Source organism: Polyodon spathula, chromosome 7 (assembly GCF_017654505.1).
Source record: "Polyodon spathula isolate WHYD16114869_AA chromosome 7, ASM1765450v1, whole genome shotgun sequence".
Lineage (NCBI taxonomy): Eukaryota > Metazoa > Chordata > Actinopteri > Acipenseriformes > Polyodontidae > Polyodon > Polyodon spathula.
In genome coordinates, this window is record NC_054540.1 from 26,355,719 (window position 1) to 26,383,136 (window position 27,418).

General features: G+C 38.3%; 1 protein-coding gene across 8 annotated transcripts in view; it reads right to left on the bottom strand.

Moving 5' to 3' along the window:
- The window catches only part of LOC121318441 (ankyrin repeat and sterile alpha motif domain-containing protein 1B-like), a 220,716-nt gene that overhangs the window by 100,803 nt on the left and 92,495 nt on the right, over nucleotides 1–27,418 (bottom strand). For all 8 annotated transcript variants that reach the window (XM_041255122.1, XM_041255118.1, XM_041255117.1 and 5 more), the window contains 2 exons: nucleotides 21,908–22,039; nucleotides 1,035–1,197 (listed from right to left, as the gene is read on the bottom strand). In XM_041255122.1, coding sequence (XP_041111056.1) covers nucleotides 1,035–1,197; nucleotides 21,908–22,039 — 295 coding nt within the window. The remainder of the gene's footprint in view (nucleotides 1–1,034; nucleotides 1,198–21,907; nucleotides 22,040–27,418) is intronic.

Sequence of the window (27,418 nt, forward strand, 5' to 3'; positions counted from 1 at the left end):
ATACCGGTAATTATGTACCTGCTCACTCAAGGTCGGTCATATAAACTGCAGCGTAAGGTATCAGAAAAGTGCTACTTCATAAAACAAAAACTAGTAGCAACTATGAACCTTCCAGAAAGAATTAAACACACTACATATACATATATGATTCTCATAGATGTGTTGTTCTGTTTTGATTTATTAAAACCACCCCCCCTCTCAGTGTAAATGGTTATTCAACCTCCCCTTAATAAATACACAACACAACAATCTTCAGACATAAATAGCACGTAATGAAAAGGTGCCTGTTGGCCCCCCTCAGTTTTTGTTTTTGCAATAGCATATTTTGTATTATTTTATTTTTTTTGGCTATCAATGTTATTTCTGCCTGATTGCAGAAGCAGAACAATAATATATAATGAACAACATGAAACTTTAACACCACAGATGCACAGAAGACAGATTTGTGCTCAAATCTAAATATAACACTGGAAAACAGATTTTACAGCTGTGGGTTGAGAACTCAAGATATTGAGTTACTGGGTTTTGACTGAAATAGACTAATAAAGTTGTATCCCTGTTGACCTGAAACGCAGGACTCTCACATGTATTGTTTCCAGAGTTTGTTTGACAGGGCTGGTGTAAAAACATATTGCATTTGCTCTCCCTTTCTGTTGGATTGTATAAAGCAATTATACTGCATACCCTGTGTATAACCAGCATAACTGAGCTGTGATCAAATTTGGGTTACATCACTTGAATAAAGCAGTTTGTATACTAAACAACACAGCCTATCACAGAATACTGCAACCAAGTTACCTAATTTATAACACTACCCTTTGTATGACAATATCTTAATTTGTAAAAGGGTGCATATTAGTACGACAATATCGTGTGTTTGTCTATATATCAATCAATCTTTATTTTATATAGCACCTTTCATAGTGGACCACCATCAATGCGCTTTACAAGATGCAGTAACAACAGAAAATCCAGTATCTTTACATGTTAATAGGGAAAACATCAACCATTTCATATGTACGTATTTTGCTTACCTGTTTTAGCAGACAAGCGGGAGATGTCCAAAGAGCAAGGTTTTCTGGTCACAGCTGTCACTGAGAATTCATAGGGGTTATCTTCTTCTTCTGGGGAGAACACATCAAATGAGGGGGAGGGCACTATTTCCACTGCATGGTTACTTTTCTTTGTCTTAGAGTCCTGGAAAAATAAGGGAGGAAAAATTGTTTTTTAAAGTGCTCAGGAAATAATTATATAAGGAATAATGTACACCCAACTGTACATAAGAGCGCTGTAATTCTTTTGAAGGTCCTCCCCCCCCCCCCTTTAAACCAGTTCTAAAGGTAATGAATGGCAGGAAAGGAGGTTTACATATTGAAACAAATACCTTAAAAAACATGTACATTGTAATTTTAAACTGTGGTAACTGAATGACTTTATAGCTTTGTGCTGTGGCAGAGAAATGAGTCACTGGGCTTTTTATTATATGAGAAAATGAAACAGCTGTATTTTCAGTGTCAGATCCTAACCCTAATCCTAATCTTGAATATTATCCTACTGTACATATTATCTTTCGTTCCTGTTCATAAAGACAACAAGGTGTGAACGGCATGGGTTCTCTCTTTTGATCTTCCTCTTTACAACACATGGACATTTAATAATAATAATAATAATAATATATTTATTTTTATATAGCGCCTTTCATAGTGGACCATAACCACAAACGCTTTACAGAGGTAGGCTGTGAACTGTGCATTAATATGCAGAGTCAGTTACAATAGGACATTGAATTAACACCTCATCCGCAAGATGGTGCACAAGGAGGTTATGTGACTTGTACAGGGTCACATAATGAGTCAGTCAGTGGCAGAGATAGGATTTGAACCAGTGACCCACTGGACCACACTGCCTCCTAAAAACAACTCCCTCTCACCCACCAAAGACATCTTTGGTAGACATCATCCTATTCCACTCATCACGACTATACTGAACTGTCTGTGAATAAAGGATTTTAATTTAAATTTTAACCCTTTGCGGTCCTATGTCGAACTCTGTCCGACATTGACGAAAACCATTATCTAACACAGCATGTGCTACGTTAAATCCGGAAAAAGCCGAGGCGAGGCATTCCCTAATCGTCTCTGATCGGAAAGAAGGCGGAGACAGCCGAATAGACCATGTACAGGCTGAGCAAAGCCGAACTGAACAAATGGAGACTGAGACGCACACAGTGAGAATGGCGCAGAGAAGATAAAGTCAAGGCAGCCTGAAGAACTTGCACAGATGTTGGATGAGGCAGAAAGTGCAGACGAAAGCAGTTTGGATGATGATTTTGATAAATCTAGTGATGAGGAAGTTAATATTTCTCTTACTGAGGACTCTGAGGAAAGTGACCACGAACCAGACCCGCAGCCGGAGGGCAAATGGAGACGCGCATCGGTAAGTGCAGATGCTTTCACAAAACTCCCATTTACTCTGGTAAATAGGGGATATCAAGGGAGTACTACTTTGAGAACTGCACTGGAGTTTTTTTTACCCTTTTTTTTCATAAATGCTTTGTTTACTGAAATTGTAAATGAAACCAATAGATATGCAAGTGTAAAACTAATGGGACTGCTGTGTCATAATTCTGTTTGGAACTCCTGGAAACCTGTTATGTTACCAGAGATGAAGGCATTTTTTGGTGTTCTGCTGAATATGGGACTGAATGTAAAAACGAACATAAAAGGATATTTCTCAGAGGAATGGGCTAACAGAATGCAGTTTTTCAAAGATGTATTCAAGAGATCATGTTTCTTGCAGATCTTTTGGATGCTACACCTTTGCCCTCCCCCCACCCAGGTGCCTCAGGCTGCCTTTGTTAGCAGAGGACAAGAGGTCAGGAATGTGGTCAGCTACATAGACACAAAATGCTGCCAGCTATTTATCCCAGGTAGAGACATTTGCATTGACCAGAGCACCAGTTGGCTTCAAAGGAAGGATTATCTTCAAGTGCTGCAATCCTCAGAAGCCTACCAAGTGGGGGATGCGTGTGCTTGTTTTAGCTGACTGTGAAACTGGTTATGTCTCTGCTATTGTTCCTTACTTTGGTAGCCCAACAACAGACTCCATGTTGAGACCTGACATGCCAGTTTCATCAAGAATTGAAATGGAATGGAAAGCCAAAAATGAATCGAAAAGCACCAAAGACTGTGCAGTATGCAGTGACAGAAATACAAAAGGGGGGAGGAGAGAGACTGTATGCTTCTGCAAAACATGCTCAAGGCAGCCAGGGTTATACCCAGGTGACTGTTTTGAAAGATACCATACCATGGACACATACAGATCATTTCTGTCACTAAATGCCTTTTTTGTTTGCAAACCTCGCCTGGTGTAAATAGTTAAATCATTAATGAAAAATAGTTGTTAGCTATTTTTTTGTTTGTTTGTAGTAGTGTGTAATTGATTTGTAAAACGTTTTGTACTTGTCTGATTATTCTAAAGGTAATATAATCAAGCAAAAACTCAAATTTTGTGACATTTTGTTACTTTTTTTCAATGTTCGCCTGATATATGTATATATATATATATATATATATATATATATATATATATATATATATATATATATATACACACACACACACACACACACACACACACACACACACACACATACACGTTTTTTGTTAAAAAAATTAGGTACTGTTGTCTTTGTATATGGTACCCTTTAAACGTGCACTGCGTTGTTACTTGTTTTAAGCAAACAAAGTCACTTTAATTCAATTTGAACAGCACGTGGTCTGAAATTTTATTTTGTTCACAAAAATTAATTGGACCGGTCCAGCCTGACAGCCACAGAATAAATGGACTGCAAAGGGTTAATTGTACTATTCCCTACTCAAGCATAACCTCATATGACATTGTATGTATATTTGAGTTCTGGGTGGATGAAGTTATTTGCATCATTTCCATGGAAACAGAGTGGAGCAGTCTGCAATCCTGACAATATGGAATCTAAGAAGATCCCTGAAGGTCATGAAGATTAATAATTTTGCAAAAAGACAAAGATTACCTGTAATGGTTTATTCGTAGAATGAACTCCACACACAGAGTGAACTCCCAGTCTCCATGTTGCTTGGGTCAAGAGAAAAAACAAACAATCTCTTTCCCAGAGATCCTTCATATAAACTTTTTGGGCGCCAAATTAGTATCCCTCCTCTATAAAACCTCCCACACCCTTTAGTGTTGTTGTCCAAATTAAAAAATAAATAAAATTCAGTAAAGACAAAAAAAATGGTGGAAGGAGGTAGGCTACAGGTGTGTGGAGTTCACCATTCTAGAAGAAATCATATTACAGGTAATCTTCGTCTCCTTACCTCAAATGATGAACTCCACATACAAAGTGAACTCTACCAAAGGAAATAGATAAAGGGTGGTAGATCAGACATTAGTTGAAGAAGCCACAGACAACACAGTGAGTGAGTGAGTAAAGGTGGGCTGAGAAGAAGACACATTTAATTGTAATGTTTTATAACGGTGTTGAAAGAGGCCCGGGTAGCAGCATTGCAGATTGTGCCCAGGTTGTAGCACTCCTCTTACAGAGTGGGATTTGACAGGTCCTGGAACAGGTTTTTTCCTATCAAGTTTATAACAAAACTCAATGCAGGATGTACTCCACCTCGAAATGGTCTTTTTGAAATAGGTTTGCCCCAAGTTTGTGAGATAATAGACATTTCCTATTGATAGTTCTGTGAATGTAGAAGTTCAGTGCTCTCGTTACATCAAAACCCTCTTCTGATTTATAAGGTTTTTGGTAAAAATCATGAAAAGTTATGACCTGGTTAATATGAAAACGTGTTACCACCTTAGGTAGGAATTGGGGATTTGATCTACAGACAATCCTGTTCCTGAATGACTGGAAGTAGGGTGCATCAATCCCTAGTGCTTGCAGCTCATTACCTTTCTTCCTGACGTCACTGCCACTAGAAACTCTGTTTTCCATGACAAGAATTTTTCATTGCGTGTCGCCATGGGCTCAGACATGGTCACATAAGTTTTTTCAGTACCAGACTGCGCCTCCATTGATGTATGAGCTGTTTCCTTGGGGGCCTTAGGTGGTTAACCCCCAGAGGTGAAAGTAAGCCGGTAAGGCAGAACATTTTATCAAGGTAATTTTATAGTTTGACTTATCAAAACGATTGTTTAGGCTATATCAGGGGATTTTTTTGCATTTAAGCAAAAGAATTTGCAGTACCTCAGGTCCCACTCACGTGACAGGATGACAGAGCATGTGACCACCATGGTAACCGTCACAGGGTAAATCGTGACATTTTGCTTTTTGGTGCAGGAAATAAAAATTTTTAACCTGTAAAGTTTAACCCTCGTTTTGGTAATACTCATGAGTATCGACTAGATATTAAATTTATTGGGGGAAGGGGAGGGGGGGGGGGATGGGGACGGGACCCCTGAACTTGTTATAACACTACCGGTAAGAAAGTAAAATTACTTTCACCTCTGTTAACCCCCTTAAGAAATCTAGATATTTCAGGGTGGGAACCTACCGGGTGATTTTCCTACACAGCTAAAATACTGGATATTGCTGCAATATGTATCTTGATGGAGGACACTGAAAGACTCCTGTGGAACAGGTGGCTAAGGTAGGATAAAAATGTAGATCGAGATATATCTGTGGTGTAGATGTTTTGAGCCGCACCAAAGAAAAACTCTCTCCATTTTGTTGTATAGGCAGCAAGATACTGACTACTTGTTCAGATAGCCCTTGATTTGTTAGTTAACGGAAGTAGACATCCTTCAGATCTACTGAAACCAGCCAGTCCCCAGATTTAACTGCTTTTAAGACGGTGGCCAGTAACACCATTTTGAACTTCTCCGTCCAAATGTATTCATTGAGACCTCTGAGGTCTAGGATGGGTCTGAACTTCCCATTCTTTTTGTGAATTAAGAAGTACCTGGAGTAGTGGCCCTGCCCTTGAGAAGATGAAGGGTCCCTTTCTATGGCGAGGGAAAGGAGCATGGATTCTATCTCTTCCTCTAAAGAGACTTCCTCTGGACGTGACCATTCCATTGTGTACGGATGGTTGAGGCTGGAATGATATTTTGTATCCATGTTGTACTATCCCCAGGACCCAGATGTTTGATGTTATTTTCTGTCAATTTGTTAGAAAATGTGACACTTTCCCCCCTACTGGAAGATGTGAGGGGCTTGGGATATGCAGGTTTATGAGTGTCAATGTCAGAAAGTAGTAAATGGCCTACCTCTTCCATTATTATAGCCTTGTGAGAAACCACATGGCCTGAAACCTTGGCTCCATTGAAACTGGTTTTGTCCCCCAAATGATGATTGGTCTGCCTGCTGTCTAAACCTTTGTCTGTTAAAATAAGCCTTATTAAAGTGTGCACCTCTCCAAGCTGTTGAATAAGATCTAATGGCCTGTCTTGCCTCCTTCATCTGTGCCATAGAGTCCTTGATGCCAGTGGCGAATAGTAGGTCTCCCTGAAAGGGTAGTTCCTTTATTTGTGTGTCAGGGGTTAAGACCACTGTTTTTATATGCAGGCACCGTCTTGCAGATGCAGCATTAGCCACAGCCCTAGCATTGGTGTCCATGTTATCACAAGCCACCTGTAACTGACTTTTTGCAGCACTTTTGCCCTCTTCTGCAGTCTGCATGACCAGTTCAATATTCCGGGGTAGGAGTCTGTAAGGAAACAGATAGCTGGCTCCATATCTTGTGTTGGTATTTTGCAGCACGTACTTGGTAGTTATTGATACGCATGCTGCAAGTGGAGGTGGAGTATCCTCTTTTCAGGAAGGTATCAACCTTTCTGTCTGCCTGATCTAGACCAGATCTGTATGATGCACCTGTGGCAGGTATTGCCATGATGGTGTCTAAATTCAGCAATTTAAACACATCATTTTTATGACTTGCCGGTATACTGTAGAACTTGTCTACTCTGGGAATATGTGGTGCAGCAAAAGCTGGCTTACCCTATAATGCCTCAGTGGTCCCCCAGACTCATGGAAAGGGAAACCTTCAAAGGCTTTCCTATCCTTTACATCAATAATGCTTAGGAAATGCTTAGGAATTTCAGTAACGGCCCACGCTGTATTCGGAAGCACGTCTTTCTCCCTGCTGTCACGGGTGTGTTTGGACTTTGTAGTTCTCTTTCTTGGGGGAGACATGGTGTCCTGTTTTTCCCTGGAACTGCTTGGTCTTTTTTGTTGTGGAGGATAAAGAGCATGTTCTTTCCGACCACAGGGGATAAAAGAGCCCTTCCCTTGTGTGTCGGTGTGTCCGACATGTCTACACACATCAGACATACATTTCTAACACAAGAAGGTGAAAGAGGGGAACCACACTGTGAACAACCAGAAGGCATGTGTACAGCACACTGATAGAAACAAAGAAACTATAGAGTGATAAAAATGGGCTTCTAGCAAAGATCTTCAATCTGTTCAAACACACAAAGTGATTACATTACAGCATCTCCTAGCCATAAACAAAAGTTACCTAGTTAGTACCTTTTATAGCTTGTCACACTTCCAATGACCAAAGGAACAGTTACTGGTACACATATCGGGGAATATTCACAAAGCATTTACACCTGAGCTAAGCCTGCAGCAAGAAACATAGGCATGCTCTTAGAATTCTTCAGTTATTTGCAAAAGGACCCATACAGATAGAATGACAACACACTATTAAAAATTGATTATGTTGATAAGAAAAAAATATTCACAATCAGTGCATTTTCAATCTCACATCAATTCTGCTTAATGCCTTACATATCCAGATAGGATACAGTAATGGTTCTGAAGTTCTATAACTAACCTATCCATCATACCCAAAAGTAAAGCTTGGGCTCTTTCTACGTCAGACCACAGAGAAAAGAAGGTGACCTTTTTATCGTGCGCAAACTCCTGAAGTGATTTGTGTTGTGTCACTGGGTCACCTCGACCAGGAGGCAGCAAACTTTATTCAGAAAGCAGGACTCAGAACTACACAGGAATTGGGATTCATTGCCCAACTTTATGTCTTGCAAGATCAGACGTCATTTGTATCAGAATTTTGCACACATTGTTAAAGCTCATAAGGGAGTTTTGAACATGTTGTTAATATTCACAGATCTCTTGCACTGTTAACTGCTAATCAATCTATCTGCTTAACACTGTTCTTGGAAACAAGTATGTGAACACTATCTCTCAAGAGGCCAATTTATGAGACTAATTGATGAAGAGCCTTCTGGAATTATTAATCTGATGTGAAATTGATGCAGGCAAGCCAAATACTATACAGGCATTTAAAATATATATATATATATATAAAAAACAATGAACTAATCACGTATCTTAAAAGTCTCAAGTAAATCAGAATTCAGTAAAATAAGCTTGTACATTAAAATAAATTAAAAAAAAAAAATTCTGGGACAGAGGGCGAAGCTTAAAAAATGGTTTTAAGTTGGTTACATTGAACAGTTTCATTTTAGTGAGGTTTCTTAAATTCTGCTAAACAGCTGATATCTGGAAAACATTAACTGCAGTCCCTAGTGTTACATGTTTTCACACTGCGACAGCAGCAGCTGCTGAGATAGTGTTGCTTTTATTAGACTTGAATAGATGTGTCGCCTTTCTAAGAACCATTAAAAAAATAAGACCTGGACCCTAAACTGGATGTTTAAAAGTGGAACAGTAAGCATAGAAGTAAACCATAACTACATAACTGCAGGAACACTTTTTTAACACCTAGGATTCATTCCCTAGTTACATCCCAGAGTACCTTACAATGTTTACTTTACAGATTTTTGGGAGGGAGGGGGAATTAAAAGTGCACTGAGTCTATAATGACATGCACCTGCAATTCATCTTCTGTCAGTAAAGTTCACCAACATGACCTTACATGCTATAATTCAGTTACAACAATACTTAATTGAAGTAAGTTATGCTACCAGTGCGTCCAGGTCTACTGAAAATTCCCCAGGGTAATAAAAAAGTGCTTACTATCTGTGCCATCTTAAAAGTAGGATTTGTCCAACTCTCATCAAAATATACTGTTCGGTAACAAGAGTATGGGTTATGAATTTGTGTGTTTTCCTGTCCAATTCCTCACTGAGAACAACCGAATAGCTGAATACAGCATTCAGTTCCATTCTATAGAAATTCTTAAGTACCTAGAATGCCACAAAAAAAAAAAATATTCTCACAGCTTTATTGTAGAGAATTAACACTGAATATTTACAAGGAAAATTGGGGGAACAAAAGGTTACAGGACACTTGAAACATAAAACAGCTACACTATATACTACTGTCCTTGACTCAGAAACCTGTGCGAGAACACAGTTTGTTAAGCCAGTGGATCTTAATTACAGCACAATACTGCAGATAAATGATGAGGGAAATGATTAAGATCAGAGTGAGAGAGAAAGAGAAAAGGGATAACCCTACTGCACAGAGGGACTACGACTCTGTAACAAAAGAGATCAACAGAATCAGACTTTAGTGCTGTGACAGATGGATGCAGCATTGATGTCAAGACCTGGAAAATACCAGCGAGGTGAGAAACCTTTGTGATGCTCAAAATAATTACTAAAACCTCATGCCAGCTGCATCAAATATTAGAACAGGATCGTTACTTTGTATGAAATACAACCAGCACTGCAGAGAGGAAAAAAACACCACATTGCACAATTCTATGGGTACTAAATCTGATTTGAGTGACTGAAAAAGCTGCTGCCTTCCCTTGTGAATGAATGAGAACAGCAATTCAGTAGCTGTCTGCAGGTGAAGCTGCAGGGCTCAATGGGGCTGCTACAAGCTGATTGTAATCCAGTTGTGAAGCTAATAAGGAAAGAGGTAAACAGGGTGTACAGGTAAGAAAATAAATCATAAAATCAAAAATCTGTTTTCTTACCTACATTTAAATGTCTAACTGATTTGTTTGGTTACTAAGACGTTCACCTTAATGCAAACAATTCTAATTTGTTTAGCAAGAAAACAAAACAAACAAAAAAAATGTGCAATGCCAATACTCTAAAAGAATGTTATGCTAGTACATTGTCCTGTTTTTAAGTGATGCCTAAAAAAGACATTTGATTGTATCTAAGGCTTGCAGCAATGCATGCCATCTGGTGCTGCCTATCAGGAAAGGCCTAGCACATGATAAATATAATATAACTTTTTACTTATTTACTTTAAAATACAATGCTCAAATGTGTTTAGCTTAATTTATATTTGAATTACCTGATGTCTTAGTGGTTTTTTCTTGAATCCAGCAAAACAAAAACTCTTTAAATGTTTGATGACCGCTTTCATATGAACTGAAACATCTTTTCTTTTTTGTAGTTTCAGAAAAATAAACAAAGGAAACAATCTCTCCTCGAGAAAGCAAAAACAAAAACAAAAAGCAAACCTCTAATCTGTGTGTCTCGTATTCTGCAATCCAGATCTTAGCAAGCTAAACAGGAAGTATATATTTTTGTTTCATGCCTGACACTGCACTATTTATGCCATGTTAAAAACAATCGTACAGTGAAAAACATTTGGAAACAAAGAAGTAACTACCTTGAGGGAGCATACCACCATTTCAATATTAATAGGAAAGATAGAAATGTATGAAATATAACAAATAAAAGCAACATATCTAAGTCTGTGTAGAGAAAGACAGACCCACAGATTCACAACAGTAGGAGGCAGGGCTGACTAGGTAGAGCAGATCCGAAATTTTAAAGCAGGGTGAACAAAAAGGAACAGAAATATATGCAATCTTCAAAGTTTTAAGTTTCACCATTTTGTGAATGATTCAATGTGAGACATTTTGGCCCAATTTACAGTCTATGCTTGAGAGAGGCATGACTGAATAGCAGGTGGCATTCAGGTCGGGACTGAGCCGAGATTCCAGCATGCTGCCTAACTGTATCCATTGCCAACACTGTTCATGGGCGCTTAATGCAAGCGGTCCACAGAATGTGGACAAGGGCCCATAGAGAATGAACAGGTAGGAAAGCAAAATCTTAACTAGCTGAGAAACACGAAACCTGCTGATCAGAAGAGCTGTATTCATGTTAGAATAATACAACAATAAAACAACACATATTGGGGAGATCCTGGTATGGTGCTTACATGTTGTGGGTATAATATCTGGCCTGTGGATAAATAAGGCTTACGGCCCTATTTAGCAACATTCACAAACCCCTAAGGCAATCTCAAAAAACTTTTGCGAACAGTTAGCTCACCAGAATCAGGTGCACGTGTGTTTTAGTGCCCAACTGGCAAATTAGCTTTAGTGCTGGACATGGGCTAAACTTTACTGGAGTGTCGCCATTTACATACAAACGTAGCAAACCATCAACAGTGTTAGTGTTTGCTTTTCAGTTGAAAACCAGGTCTAAACTGTGACAAATTACATGGTCGACTATAATATATATATATATATATATATATATATATATATATATATATATATATATATATATATATATATATATATATATATATATATTATTTATTGCCACTTTCAGATATCAGGAAAGCAGGCAAAGAAGAGAGAGAGAGAAGAGAAAAGAGAAATAAAAAAATATGGAGTGTGCACTGTGATACTTTGTACTGTGATTTTGTAAATTGTAAGTTGATAAGGGCGTCTGTCTTTTCTGAGCCTGTCTGACACACAATGTATGCAGCAATTTTGCCTCAACAGACAATCACTGACATCTGCCAACTGCTTCAGGCTGACCTGGAAGGAGACATGTGGAGAGCACACTGCTTGCCTGTAGCACTAAAGTACACGTAAATAGTAAGGTGACCTATTCTGTCAACGTGCAAGTAGGCCTAGTGTGTGATCTGTGATGCAAACAACTACCTCACAAAGGTGTATGCAAACTACTGTTGCTGCACTCATGATTTTTTTTATCCTCGCTAATTCGCAGGTGGCAGCTGCGTTTCAGCGGGATGACAGTCTGAGGGGCTTGGTTGATAGGGGACAGCGGGTATCCACTGAACTGGTGGCTGCTGACACTTCTGCTCAACTGTACCTTTAAATGTGCTCTTACTGTAATCGAGTGAACATTTGGAATCCTCAAAATCTGATTCCGATGTTTGGATGTCTCTGGGGGAACACTACAGTACATTCCTCACAAGGTTAACAATATCATCCTGGCTTCTTGTGTTTTACACAATACAGCTCTCCGTAATGGATAATGAATTTACAGAGGAAAGATTACAGGGTTTGATGGAAGCAGATGCTGAACTTGATGCCCCGATGTTAGAGGTAGCAGATGCTGCAAGTGCCAGGCAGGTCAGACAAAGCCTTATAGACAGGGGTTCACATAATTGGTACGCGGGTACACATGAGGACCAATAAAAAAAAAAAAATTACAAAATGCAGACTTAGTTATTGTTGTTTAAGACGCAAATGCGTACTGTCAAAAATAAATATATATAAATATTTATATATATAATTTTTTTTTAACAGGAAAGCATTTATAATAAAGGCAGCAACGGTGATAAAGGTTCGAAGGTGAGCTATACAAGCCAAACTCACAATTCGAAATGTTTCGATCCCCCCACCCCGTCGCTCGGTCATCAAGTAAATAACTTTTTTAATGTAACTTCATTTTGCATGTAGATCACTTTTTAAATGTCATATTCACTCTCCCCCTCCAGGCTGCTAAAAGAAATGTGTAGCCTTGCTTGAGGGGCTTGGTCATCCTCTTTGCTAAATAGGGCCCTTACAGTTTTAGATGGTAATATATTAATGGTTGAAATGTAAATCATCTGTCTAGTACAAACATAAACAATCCATTTGGAAATCCGTCTAAACTTGGCAGTAGTATGCCTCTCATCTTTTGGGTCTTATGTTGGTTGAATTTGACCTTTTCGGACCCCTGTGGTGGAATTTGCACTAAAGTGATTATACCAAATTATAGTCCACCTTGCAGCAAATGAAAAGTTAGCGGAAAACTTAATCATAAGGTGGCTTTTCATCTCAGCAGATTACATCCGACTACAATCCTCTGATCTATGAGCATTAAAATCAAAGGAAATTTTCATTTACTTCTCTCTCTTGTCTCAGTCTCTTGTTCTAAAATATCCAAATCCCAGGAAACAGATGAAAAGAACTGTATTTTAGGCAGTTCCATAAATAATTGTTATTATTTCTACAAGTCATTTTATTTCTGGAATAAAGGCAAAATGGTGAGCCTTATCCACCTGTCAATCAGTAGCTACTCTAACTTTTATCACTCACACTTAGCCTTGTACAGACCGCTCTGAATCAGGTACAATCAGATTAACTGTTGCTTTCATGTATATTTTTATTACTGCTTTCTCTGTGCAGGGAATTAAAAATGTCTCGTCTCAGTTGAGGTACTGAAAGGTCAGTTGCAATAGTAATGAGCTATCCATGCACACGTTTTCCCCAAATGTTTCATGTTGCAATTTAGCACCTCTTGCGGGTTTTTTCAGTCACATTTTCAGCCAGGTGTTTACAGTGCATGTTGAACTTTTAGTTTCCATTACTGTACTTACTAGTGTACAGAACATTAGGTTACTTACCGCAACCCTGGTTCCCTGAAAGAGAAGATGACCACCAAAACATGCTCACATCACTAACCTTGGGTTATGTGGTTCTGATGCGACCCTGATATGCTGCCATTCCTTCTCCCTTGTGATGGCTCTGGTATACTTTCCCATAAGTAATGTTTTGGCGGTCATCTTCGAATTGAAAGTGAATGTGTTTCCACCAACCAGCGAGGTCTCATAGGTCGCCCTCACAGGTTCGATGCAAAAAGAGAACATGGTTTCCATGGGCTGACTGTTTAATCCCTCGGTAGGCGGGACCGAAGGCGTCACACCAGGAAGGGGCCTATCGGCAGCTCTGATATAAAGAGCTCAATGAATACCTACCAATAGGAAGGAGTATCCCATAAGTAATGTTTTGACGCTTGTCATCAAATTGAAAGGGAACTTAAATTGTAACACTTTTTTATTGTGAAATGAGTTGTTAATGATTGTTTACATATCTTTCATTTCAACAAGCACAAAAAAAAATAATGGGATGAAATCCAAAAGCTGTTATAGATTCAGCAAATAGTCTGCACCCATTTCATTATTTATGATTAAACCTCTCCATACATAATAATTTGCATAAATCAAAAAAACAATTTTGATCAAAAACTCCACATGTAATCCTGGATAATCAGGTTATAATTTCAACAACAAACTTAGCAGTCTATCAACCACTGCCATCACCACAGCCTCCCTTCCAGCTGAACCTTGTGTTAATGGTGTTTTCTTTAAATATGATGTTTTGGTATTTTTAAAGCAACTGACCAATTTCAGTAGAATACAGTACACTACAACAGTTCCATTATTAAAAATGACGTCTCTATTGGCAATAACATGAATTTCAAAGTCTGCAATGTCTCAAACGATTATTTTCATGATCTACTGCGGACTCCAGGGTTCTGCAGTTCAACGATTTCCTCTTGTGGTAAAAGGGGTCTCGAACTCAACATTGCTGTCACACACCAAGCTAATCATCAGCAGACATTTGCTCTGGGCTTATTTGATCAAGCACAGATTTTCAGTTTAAGTAGGAAGATATCCCACTTCTGCACTTTATGAATTTACTGTATCCTAGCAACCTTGGTAAACCTATTACTTTCTTCATCAGATTTATAAATGCTAAAGTTCTAACCATTTTCTTTCAGTAGGAAGAAAGCCTCCACACCTAACACTTTGACTCATCTAAGAAAATACAAACCCGATTATACTGGACTTCCCAAATTAACACTGTAATAAGATAACTGAGTGTGGCTTCTTCTAGCCTTGGGGAAATACTCCTTCAGATTTCTCCCACACTATACCTATAGGCATGCATGCTGCCTCCTGCTAGTTTTCATTTAAAGCAGCAATAGTACCATACTTTGTTTCTTAAAGTCACAGTATAATTTCTCCTATATTGTGGCACAATTATGTTGTTCATACACAAGCTGTAGTAGTACTGAAGCAGTACTGAAAATCTAAGTGGGCGTGTATAAGTATTTTTAATCTATGAAAAAAAAAAAAAAAAAACACAACCACAAATACCCTTAAATTGTACAATACAGTACTGTATATATACACAATATGGGTCTAAATCACCATAACATTGTCTCCATTCAAACCCCTGTAACACGGAAGCCAGGTCAATTGTAATCCTAATGTCAAGAATTCTGGACCATGCACATGTTTTGTACAATACAGTACTTGCAGATGTCAGGGTTCCTTAGTTTATTTAATTTTATATTTTTCATCTAAGCTCCACTTATTATTATCTACCATCCACAGGAAAACATGCAAAGGTTAGACTGTTTGCATAGCATAACAGCTAGTCAGATGTGTACCTAACTTTCTACCAACTCAAATTAAACAAACATACCGTATTCCTTCGAATTTAGACACACTTTTTGAACCATTTTTTTGCTTCTCAAAAATAGTCTGCGTCTTAAATTCGAGTACAGTATAGTGATGCGTGGATTAAAAATCGCCAACAAAAGACATGACAACCTGAATATACAAACAGCAACGTGGCTTACTGCCGAGAAAAGACAAACCAAAACATTACTGCCCGATCTCGAATCATCCATAACATACAGGCAGCCATTTTCAAAGAAGAGACATTAGCTTCCTGAGGAATTCAAAAAGAAGCTTTTACAATTTCAGCGTTGCTAACAAATAGTACCAGGATGGGCAGACCGGAAATGTTAATCAGACCCTGTAGCAAGGCAGCAGGAGAGAGCCCAGCACAATACTAAAAGGAGCAGGGCAAAGCCCTGCTTGTATAGATGTTTTTGGTTGTTGTTGCTGTTTTCATTATTATTATTATTATTATTATTATTATTATTATTAATGGGTAAATATGACTGCATAGCTGTGTTATTGTTTACTTGTATTTATTTAAAAATATATGCGATGGCGTAGCGATATGTTTTGTTTTTATACTGTGTTGCAGCGTGGATGGGAAGCACCATCCACATTAATAAACTAGTGCAGATCATCCACGATATATATAAGCATACAGATCTCTGCACTCTGGGTGGGTTTCGGAGGAGTGAACGAGAGCGAGAGAGGAGGGTAAAAAGCAAAGATAAAAAATAAGTAGGGTCAGTGAAGGCTGCTGCCCAGCCTGATTGTATTATTTTGTATTCATGATTTTGTTTTGTTAAAACTTTTGTTTAGTTGGTGTTTTTTTTTTTTAAAACCTTTTATTTTATTTTTGTTATTTAAATATTTTGTCACGAACGTCCGGAAAGTTTTTGAAAGCATGAACAACGAAAGAAGGACGTAAGTATCACCGGAGGTAAGTGGTGAGTCGTGGTTGGGCCAAGTGTCTGGGGGTATAAAAAACTTTCGTTGTTCGTTATGGCTGTTCTGTCCTCCATACTCCATTAGTGCCTAACCTGTTACCTCTTCCGTCGCTGTGTACTACATTACGAAGACACACTATCGTTTTGCCTCACGTTTGAGGGAGAGTATTCTCATTGACTCCCACAAGAGAACAGAAACATTTACATCTAAATAAAATACAAAAGTTAAAAGGAGTCTATACTCCCATCCTTTAAAGGACTTTCAAGAATTTAAGTTCTCCAGAATTTAATTATCCTTTATACCATATATAATATATATATATATATATATATATATATATACAGTTTATATATATATATATAAATGTATTATATGGCTACAGAATACTTGGCTACAGATTAATAATTCGGGGAATATTTTGAAGCAAATGTAAAGATTACACCCAATTTCTCTGGAAGGAAAATATGTATGTACCTATGCACCTTCAAATTTCAGAAGCCCAGCAATGTTGGGCCTAGCCAGTAGATGGATGGGAGACCTCCAATTAATCCGAGGAAGAACAGGGGTGTAAATCACACTCCTCACAAAAATACTTTAAAATTGCATTTAAACTGGCACTGAAAGCAGTCTGAACTTTTCCCCTCATTAAAGTGGCCCATTACTATATTGTTGCACATAACCTGGATATAGCGTATAGGTTAGTGCCTCATCTAGTGATCTAAACCTATAAACAATAAACAATGACATCAATACAACTGGACTGGTTTCACAAAATCTGAAATGGCAAAAACAACCTGCTAATCCTATCACAATATCAAGAAGAAAAAGCACCCCAGAATATTTTAGAAAACAAGTGGGCATGTCATTTCACTCTGTTGAATCAGCTCTGTATGGCAGCGGATAGCCGAGTCTTCTGTGTGATTATGCAACCAAAGCTCCAAACGATCTGTGTGTTTCTGAAACAATAACATGGTTGAAAAGCTGCTTTTAGACTTCGATGTATCAACTGCAGAGCTAAAATAATTTAAAAAAAAAAATAATAAAAAAAAAAAACAGTTTCACGATTTAATTAAATTGGGATCTTCCTCTTATGAGACAAAAACAAGAGGGGCACAATAATCAAGCGGCTCTTTTGATCAGAGGGGCAGTTGCCTGTGTTGCACCTGAATGTCATTATCAAAAGTCCTATGGAAGATCATTACTTCTAAATCATTTAATAAGACATTTTCTTCAGTTGTCACATGAACAGGCTTGATGCTCTCAACTTAGCCCTCATTGAACATTAGTCCACATATCACAAAACCAGAACTCTCAAGTCTGTGTTTGAGGTTTGAGGGGGTGTTCCAGTCAAGATCACATAGCTGTGAGGGGAAGTTCTCTGCAAAGCACCATGTCTGCTGAAGTAAATAATACTTAGATTGACTGTACAGGCTGTACATTCATGTGGTCACCTTCACAGGATTGCCCAAAGCCACTGTTAAGGTTAAATGGTAAAATAAGAAAAGAAGTGACATTGGCAAGCTGGGGGAAACTGAGAACTTCTGAAGATTAATAGGCCATACAACCTGATTTACTTAAATCAATTTGTCTCCTTTTTTCCCTCTGGGTGACCTCTGTGGTAGCATGACATATTAAACAAGACAGGAGATAAGATATAAGATATGAGACAAGAGCTGTAAATAAAGAAAATGACTGAAGACATATTTATCTGATGGACATTTGGGGGAAAAAAAAAGCTTGGTATCTCGCTGAAGTTTCTACCAAAGGGGAGCCCACCACCCAAAAACAAGCACCTCATTTTCCACTTATTGATAACTATGTTGACAAGTTCAGAGTATACACAACAGAGTATACACAACTTGAAATGTGGTATTGTGTGTCTGACACAGCTGATGTAAGCGTGACACCCTAGACGCATTTTTAAGGAGATTTACAGACGTACAGTATGTTTCACCCCAGCCTAATTCAGAGCATAATTATGTTCATCAGGTTCAGTACAGCAAACCAGCTTGAGAAAATAAGGAAGTGGAAGGGGACACAGTAGAAGGTAGATGAGGTTTAAACCTCACTGTTAAAAAAAATATATGTTTAAGAAAAGTTAAGAGTTAATTTACTTGGCAGGTATGCTAGGTTTCTTTCATGTCTACAGGAAGCCAACATTACAGCCATATTACAAAAAGAGGCCTTTAAAAAAAAGGGCAGGTAAGTCTGACTGGTTGCATAAAAAAAATTAATACTCTATTTCAACATTAAGATTTTCAATTAATGTATAACAGGGTATGCTGTACTCCTCTCCTGCTGATCAGACCTCAGCTGAATATAATGCTCGAGTATATATAGAGCTGTGAGGCAGTTTTGGCATCATGTTCTTGACATCACTAATAAGCCTCACAGACTAGGTAGGGCTGTTCCAAAAAAATAGAGTTATACGCCCTCACGCCAACTATTTAAATAATGTCCCTGTAATTTTTCTTTTCATTATTAACATCCTGACAACTTTTTACACTTTAAAGTCCCCGCCGATGAAGGCTCTACCTTGTGATAATTGATCGCAATGGGAGTTATGCATCCTGAGCCGAAGGCGAGGCGTTAACAAAAGTCAAGGTCAATTATCACACAGTAGAGCCCTCATTGAGAGGGCACTATCTCTATTAGAAAACTATTTGTACTGTTGTTTTCTTTAATAAAAAAAAAAAATCTTAAAACCTAGATTTACCTTGAACTTGTACTGATTCATCGGGTACCTTTCCATTGAGTAAATACGTTCTATGAAAATAGTCCCAAACATTTTTATATGGCGTACATATAAAAGAGAAAAGTAATTAATTTTTATTTAGTAAATCAGTTTTTATTTATTTATTTATTTATTTAAACTTAGGGCAGTATTCTTCACTGATTTTCAGAGGGGGGCCACTTTCGCCTTTTCACATTTGTGTATTGTAGGGGGTCGTACTAAAGTCAACCAGGGGCTGCCAGTGGCCCGCGGGCCTTGCAATGAAGCAACATTACTGAATTGTCCGTGTCTCGCTTTGTTGCTGTTGAAAGATGCTGTGTTTGTGTCTAGCTGACAGTTTGTGACTAGCTCTCGGCAATTGCAGGTAATTTACAGGATTGGTTGCTTTCATCAATGCAAAGTATTAATTGGTTGGTTTTGTTGAATAATAAATTAATTTGGACCAATTGTATCTTTGTTTAGTTTTTACTGTCCAATAGAGGTGAACTCTGCTTAAAAGACACAAAAAATCAAAAAGAAAGCCAGCACTTGCACGGATTGATTTTAAATTTGAATCACAGTTGGTGCTGAGAAGTTCCAGAGGGCATCTACTGTCTAGTAGTGCCTGCTGGAGCTGGAAGCTGATTGGCTGATGGTACTAATGAAAAGATAAATTGCAGGTACATTATTTAAACATGTGTAGCAACACATGGGGATGTATAACAATATATCGTTCAGAGCCCCACTACTTACTCTAAGTTCATGGACTGGCTTATGGGAATAAAAATACTTCCTTTTTCATTATGCTAATTAACATCAGGAAATAGGAACATGAAAAATAATTAAATGTTTCCATTAATTAGACTGTCAATCATATAGCTATTTTACCTTAAATCTTTTCAACACCCAAGACAAGAGTCCTTGTCTATTTTCCAGTATCTGTTAGTGCGGCTGTGGGCCTTGCCTTCACTAGCAGAGTGCAGTCCTTTTGTGCTCTCGGGGGCGGGCCATGACTGCATCACACACTGGCTGAGCAGCTTCTGCATAAAATTTTCAGGAATCGATTCTTTAGGAGGTAAATACCCATTCGGTAATGGCTACATTTCGTACTGAAAGGAAACAGCAACACTGATGTAAATAGTTGGGGAACTAAAGTCATTACAACCTACCACTTTGTGCTCTCAATCTTTGCTTTTATGTTATTTGGTAGATCTGTATTTTAATGTTCTTTTAGATTCACATTTTGGAATAGTAGCTAAATGTTTAGTATCTCCTGTTTTGATTTCACGTATAACTAATCTGGTGAGATTTTGTTCTTGCTTACATGACTTGAAATATAACCCTTTTAAAAGAATCAAAACACATGGAATGGAAATCATTCCATAATGTAGTCATTATATACTTGCTCATACCTGAAAGATTTTCTGGTCGGAAAGACATAAATAAAGTGTTATCTTTCATATTATATCAAAAATATTAATGTTTCTTTGGTTGCTTAAACAAAGATAGAAATACAATAAATAAGCTAATTGCATCATGGTACATTTGATGTAAAGTTTCATTTACCTTTACCATAAACAAAAAAATCTAAGTTTTGGCCTCATAGTATTTCTGTGTGTAATGAAAAGGCCCTGGAAATGGTATTGGTACTGTATTAAGTGGCACCAGGAACACATTCACTTTGAGTCAGAATTATTGTTTCAAAGCGAAGCAAATGTATTTCTGGTATTTTTCACTTAAAACGTCTACATTTTAGCATTGTGAAGATAAATTAGCTTACAAAACATTTCTTCTGAAAGCTTTCTTAACTACACTAGTTTGTCAAGCTTACATTAAAAGATATAAATGTTTTCTAAATACAATTTAGTACATAACATGCTGGGGGTTGTTAAATTAAAGTAAAATACATTTTCAGGACTTTAAAATGTATTATTATTATTATTATTATTATTATTATTATTATTATTATTATTATTATTATTATTATTATCATCATCATCAGCAATAAATGTACATGCCAATTCTGTTTAAAAATTCCCCAGTAAAGAAATTGTATTTCTGTTACCTTGATCCCATGGAAACCTGCTCTGATACAAATGCCATCAAGGAACACTTGAACACTTTCAGCAGACTTGCAACCAGTAATAAACACGGAGTGTGAAGGGTTTTTAAATATAAATAAATGTTTTGTAGTTAGATTGAGTATTATATTACCCTTATAGTTGAAACACATTTGCAGTTTCTAAATTGACCAAATTGCACGCTTTGAATGCAAGTTGCCTCATAATGAGCTTCCTTGTTACCTTGGTTCCAATGCCCTTAACAGCCTTCATTACTCTGCTATTTCTCAGGGAAACAAATGACACACTGCTCCAGTGGCACATCATATTGAGAATAAAACTACGGCTCGTATCAGTAAAAGCTTTAAACTTTGTAGGTCCTGAGTCCTGTACAGGTCATTTATTATATATTAACAACAACAGGTGTGAAGAATAAAACAGTAGTACTGCATGATTATTATGCTGTAAATAGTATGAAATTCTACAGCAAAGACACCACTTTCAGAGTTCCAGAGGAGAACTTAAGGATTGTATCTGATGAGAAATATCTCCAAAACCACAATGACACCTGTCACATTATGTCATACATTTCTAATATAAATTTCCAATGTCCATTCTAACAGTATGTACCGTTAAATAACAAAAGGGTGAAGAGAACAAAATGTCGAATTTCTATAGACTTATTGCGGGGGGTGGTGGTGGTCCTCATTTCGGGTTGCCAAATGTCAAACAGGATAATACCACCTAAACATGTAACAACTATAATGCTGGGTTCTGAATGACAAGGGAGCTAAATACCTGTGAGAGACTAGGGAATCCCAGGTTCCGGCAGCCGTTACAGGGTGTCAATGCTTCCCACAGCCCCGCAGGTCCACAGCTCTTCTCTCCTTCCTCTTCTTCAGGCGGGGGGATGAGAGGAGGTGAAGGTCGCTGCATAAGAAGAAGAAATGAAACATTAACAGCAGAATACCTGATAACAAAGCTTTTACTGAGTTACAGTTCATACAAGGAAATCAGTCAATTGAAATAAGCATTAGGCCCTAATCTATAGATTTCACATGACTGGGAATATAGATATGCATATAGATAGGGGCGTGGATCAGAAAACCAGTCAGTATCTGGTGTGACCACCATTTGCCTCATGCCGCACGACACATCTCCTTCACACAGAGTTGATCAGGCTGTTGATTGTGGCCTGTGGAATGTTGTCCCACTCCTCTTCAATGGCTGTGCGAAGTTGCTGGATATTGGCGGGAACTGGAACACACTGTCGTACACGTCGATCCAGAGCATCCCAAACATGCTCAATGGGTGACATGTCTGATGAGTATGCAGGCCACGGAAGAACTGGGACATTTTCAGCTTCCAGGAATTGTGTACAGATCCTTGCGACATGGGGCCGTGCATTATCATGCTGAAACATGAGGTGATGGCGGCGGATGAATGGCACGACAATGGGCCTCAGGATCTCATCATGGTATCTCTGTGCACTCAAATTGCCATCAATAAAATGCAATTGTGTTCGTTGCCCATACCATAACCCCACCGCCACCATGGAGCACTCTGTTCACAACGTTGACATCAGCAAACCGCTCACCCACACGACACCATACACGCTGTCTATCGTCTGCCTGGTACAGTTGAAACCGGGATTCATCCGTGAACAGCACACTCCAGCATGCCAGTGGCCATCGAAGGTGAGCATTTGCCCACTGAAGTCGGTTACGACGCCAAACTGCAGTCAGGTCAATAACCTGGTGAGGACGACGAGCACGCAGATCAGCTTCCGTGAGACGGTTTCTGACAGTTTGTGCAGAAATTCTTCGGTTGAACAAACCCACAGTTTCATCAGCTGTCCGAGTGGCTGGTCTCAGACGATCCTGCAGGTGAAGAAGCCGGATGTGGAGGTCCTAGGATGACATGGTTACACATGGTCTGTGGTTGTGAGGCCAGTTGGACGTACTGCCAAATTCTCTAAAACAACGTTGGAGGTGGCTTATGGTAGAGAAATGAACATTCAATTCTCTGGCAACAGCTCTGGTGGACATTCCTGCAGTCAGCATGCCAATTGCACGCTCCCTCAAAACTTGAGACATCTGTGGCATTGTGTTGTGTGACAAAACTGCACATTTAAAAACAGCCTTTTATTGTCCCCAGCACAAGGTGCACCTGTGTAATGATCATGCTGTTTAATCAGCTTCTTGATATGCCACACCTGTCATGTGGACGGATTATCTTGGCAAAGGAGAAATGCTCACTAAAATGGATGTAAACAAATTTGTGCACAAAATTTGAGAGAAATAAGCTTTTTATGCGTAATAATAATTTCTGGGATATTTTATTTCAGCTCATGAAACATGGGACCAACACTTTACATGTTGCGTTTATATTTTTGTTCAGTATATATATATATATATATATATAGTACTGTGCAAAAATTTTAGACAGGTGTGAAAAAATGCTGTAAATCCATATTTGGTGTGACCACCCTTTGCCTTCACAACAGCTTCAATTCTTCTAGGTACACTTGCACAAAGTCAGGGATTTTGTAGGCATATAGTCAGGTGTATGATTAAACAGTTATACCAAACAAGTGCTAATGATCATCAATTCAATATGTAGGTTGAAATACAATCATTAACTGAAACAGAAACAGCTGTGTAGGAGGAATAAAACTGGGTGAGGAACAGCCAAACTCAGCTAACAAGGTGAGGTTGCTGAAGACAGTTTACTGTCAAAAGTCATACACCATGGCAAGACTGAGCACAGCAACAAGACACAAGGTAGTTATACTGCATCAGCAAGGTCTCTCCCAGGCAGAAATTTCAAGGCAGACAGGGGTTTCCAGATGTGCTGTCCAAGCTCTTTTGAAGAAGCACAAAGAAACGGACAACGTTGAGGACCATAGACGCAGTGGTTGGCCAAGGAAACTTACTGCAGCAGATGAAAAACACATCATGCTTACTTCCCTTCGCAATCGGAAGATGTCCAGCAGTGCCATCAGCTCAGAATTGGCAGAAAACAGTAGGACCATGGTACACCCATCTACTGTCCGGAGAAGTCTGGTCAGAAGTGGCCTTCATGGAAGACTTGCGGCCAAAAGGCCATACCCCCGAAACAAGGCCAAGCGACTCAACTATGCACGAAAACACAGGAACTGTGGTTCAGAAAAATGGTAGCAGGTGCTCTGGACTGATGAGTCAAAATTTGAAATATTTGGCTTTAGCAGAAGGCAGTTTGTTCGCCAAAGGGCTGGACAGCGGTACACGAATGAGTGTTTGCAGGCAACAGTGAAGCATGGTGGAGGTTCCTTGAAAGTTTGGGGCTGCATTTCTACAAATGGAGTTGGGGATTTGGTCAGAATTAATGGTCTCCTCAAAGCTGAGAAGTACAGGCAGATACTTATCCATCGTGCAATACCTTCAAGGAGGCATCTGACTGGCCCCAAATTTATTCTGCAGCATGACAACAACCCTAAGCATACAGTGAAAGTCATTAAGAACTATCTTCAGTGTAAAGAAGAACAAGGAGTCCTGGAAGTGATGGTATGGCCCCCACAGAGCCCTGATCTCAACATCATCGAGTCTGTCTGGGATTACATGAAGACAGAGAAGCAACTGAAGCTGTTTAACTTTAATAAAACTTAGTGAGTGACAAACAAGTGGATTACCAAAAAATTGTAAATCCAAATAAAATATCCAAGGCAAGAAAAAAAAAACACATTACTGTTTACTTCTCCTGTAATCTCTCTGCAAACAAACATTAAAGGTGACATTTGAGACTAAAACAGCATTACGCACAATACAGCACTGATTTGGCTAGTGCTTTTGTTTATTCATAGCATATTAAAAGTAACAGTTGGCCTCTAGGGTTTATAATGTGTGCAACACTGACACGTTTGTGTGCAACACTGGGTTTTTATAATAGGGGTGGGGAACAAATGCTGAAATAACTTATTTGAAGGGAACTGATTTCCGTAAAACCCTTGAAGCACAATGCATTTATAAAAAATAAATACTGTAAATATAAAACCAATTGATGCTTAAGGAACATATAAAAAAAAAAAAGAGTCTCGTATTATCCAGTCGTGAATTTGTAGGAATAAATTAAATGTCGTTTTTAACATTCGCTCCCTGCCGCTACTTGTCAGCATTCAAATTCAAAATGGGAATCACCACACCCCCATTCTGAAATGTCTGTCCTGTTCAGCTGCTAGGCAATACAAAGTCTATTTTATTCACTAACCTTGGCATTAAAATGTGCAGATTGATATTAAAAACTCTTACTATCCTTAGACATGTTGTAAAATAATTAATGCCACAAATGACATAATAGCACCTAGCACCCTGCAAACACACATTTCTAAATCGGCATTTACACAGCGTGTATTGAAAACTTTGAAAAGTGTGAGATGAGAGTACTCAATTAAAATCGTAATGAATAAGCCGTTTACAACCAGCTACTCATAAATTAACAGGTTTATATATTGTTGAAACAGCAGATGCAAAAAGTAGCAAATCTCACAGTAAAAAAGTGGCAATTTCACAAACCTGTTCATTCCAAATACTATATTTTTCTATATTTCATGAGGGAAACTTAAATGAACCATAACTATATGATTACAGTGTTGACTTGAATGCAGATTATCTCAAAATTTACTTAAACTAACATGTCTAATTTGATTTTCATAAAAGTAACAATAATCAACCACATGTTGTTAAGGTCGCTTTATTTTTTATTTATTTATTTTTTAACAATCCACTGTCCCTCACTTTTAACATGGTCACTTTTAAAATAGTGTTAATGACTACACTACAGCACTTTCACACACTATTAAGCACTTCTGAAGCCTATAAAATGTAATTATTGATTCCCATCAGAGGTAAATGCTAGAAAATAATACGGCTGCTCAAACATAAATGACCAAGAAGGAGCTGCCTCAATAGACTTGAAGATTCATGACAGACATTAATGTTACGAACTAAAAGGCAGATGTAAGTGTCAGTGCTACATCAGGAGGATTACAGGTGACATTCACATCAGCAATGTCAGAATGGCGGAGTCAGATGACATTACTGCCTGAAGTCAAATCCAAACTGTGCTGTTCCAAATTCACCATATAACCTGGGAATCCCTGAAAACACACCTTAGGAGTCATCTGGGTTTATTTTTCATCCCCTTTTACTGCATACCTTTCATCTCTGGCATCGAATGTACAGCATTAGAAGCAGACAGCTGAAGTTTAATGCCATGGTGTTGATATGCTGCAGCATTCACTATGGCCATACATCAAAGTAACCAGGTTCCCCTTTTCTCCAATGTGATGCATGCATACTATAGGGGTACAGTATTTAAAAAGGCTGTCAGATAGAGTCTTCTCCCACACCACATTTACACGGACATGTCAGAAATACTACCAGGAGAGTTCATAACACCATGGCATTCCAAAGTGTACAATATACAGCAGTCAAAGAAAGCTGTCGGCCTGTTGCATCAAACATGAAACACGACAGTTTGTTTTTAAGACAAAACAAAAACAATATTACAAAATTTCAGTAACTCAGCATGTTAATTTAATAACTCCTACATGCACTCTACTGTACAGTAGTTGTTTCGTGATGTTCCGATTTACAAGACAGCAACCTTCTTGCACGTGTGAATATATTTTTGAAACATGGGCACAAGAGCTTTGGGGTCAAAAGTAAAATTTCGGAAACTAGACTAACTCTGAGGCTACTTTAAACCGTGTGAGACAGTTGAGCCTTCATAATGAGTCAGACATCAAGAAGAATCTACACACAGTACTGTATTCAATTGCATGTGCCTTTCAGCAACATCAGTTTCTTCAAAACCAAACCTACAACTGGTGTTCCTCATGAACAATGATTCTCACATCCGTTTGCTGCTAACCTTAAGCAGAACTATGACCTACGCCTCCATGCCCGCTGCCACCAGGGAAGACAGCAATTGCAGCTCCTTATGATCACATGATTGAAATACCAATTAGTATTTTTGTACCTCACAGATTCAGAGGAAGATGATTCACTGACTATAGGTATTCAATTACAACACTATAGATCAGCTCCTGCATGCTGGTAGGTCTATATTATTGTCTGTGAAATATCTACATATTCCAAAGTGTAGTATCACATACAAGCAAAGATTCAAATGAGATTCAACAGAAGCTAACATTAATAATAGATAAGAAAAAGGATTGTAAATTTCTGGGCAGCACTCCACTGCATTGAAGCTTTGAAACCAGACAGTCTGGGTTTAATTTATCTATGATTAATTCATTTAATACAAAAA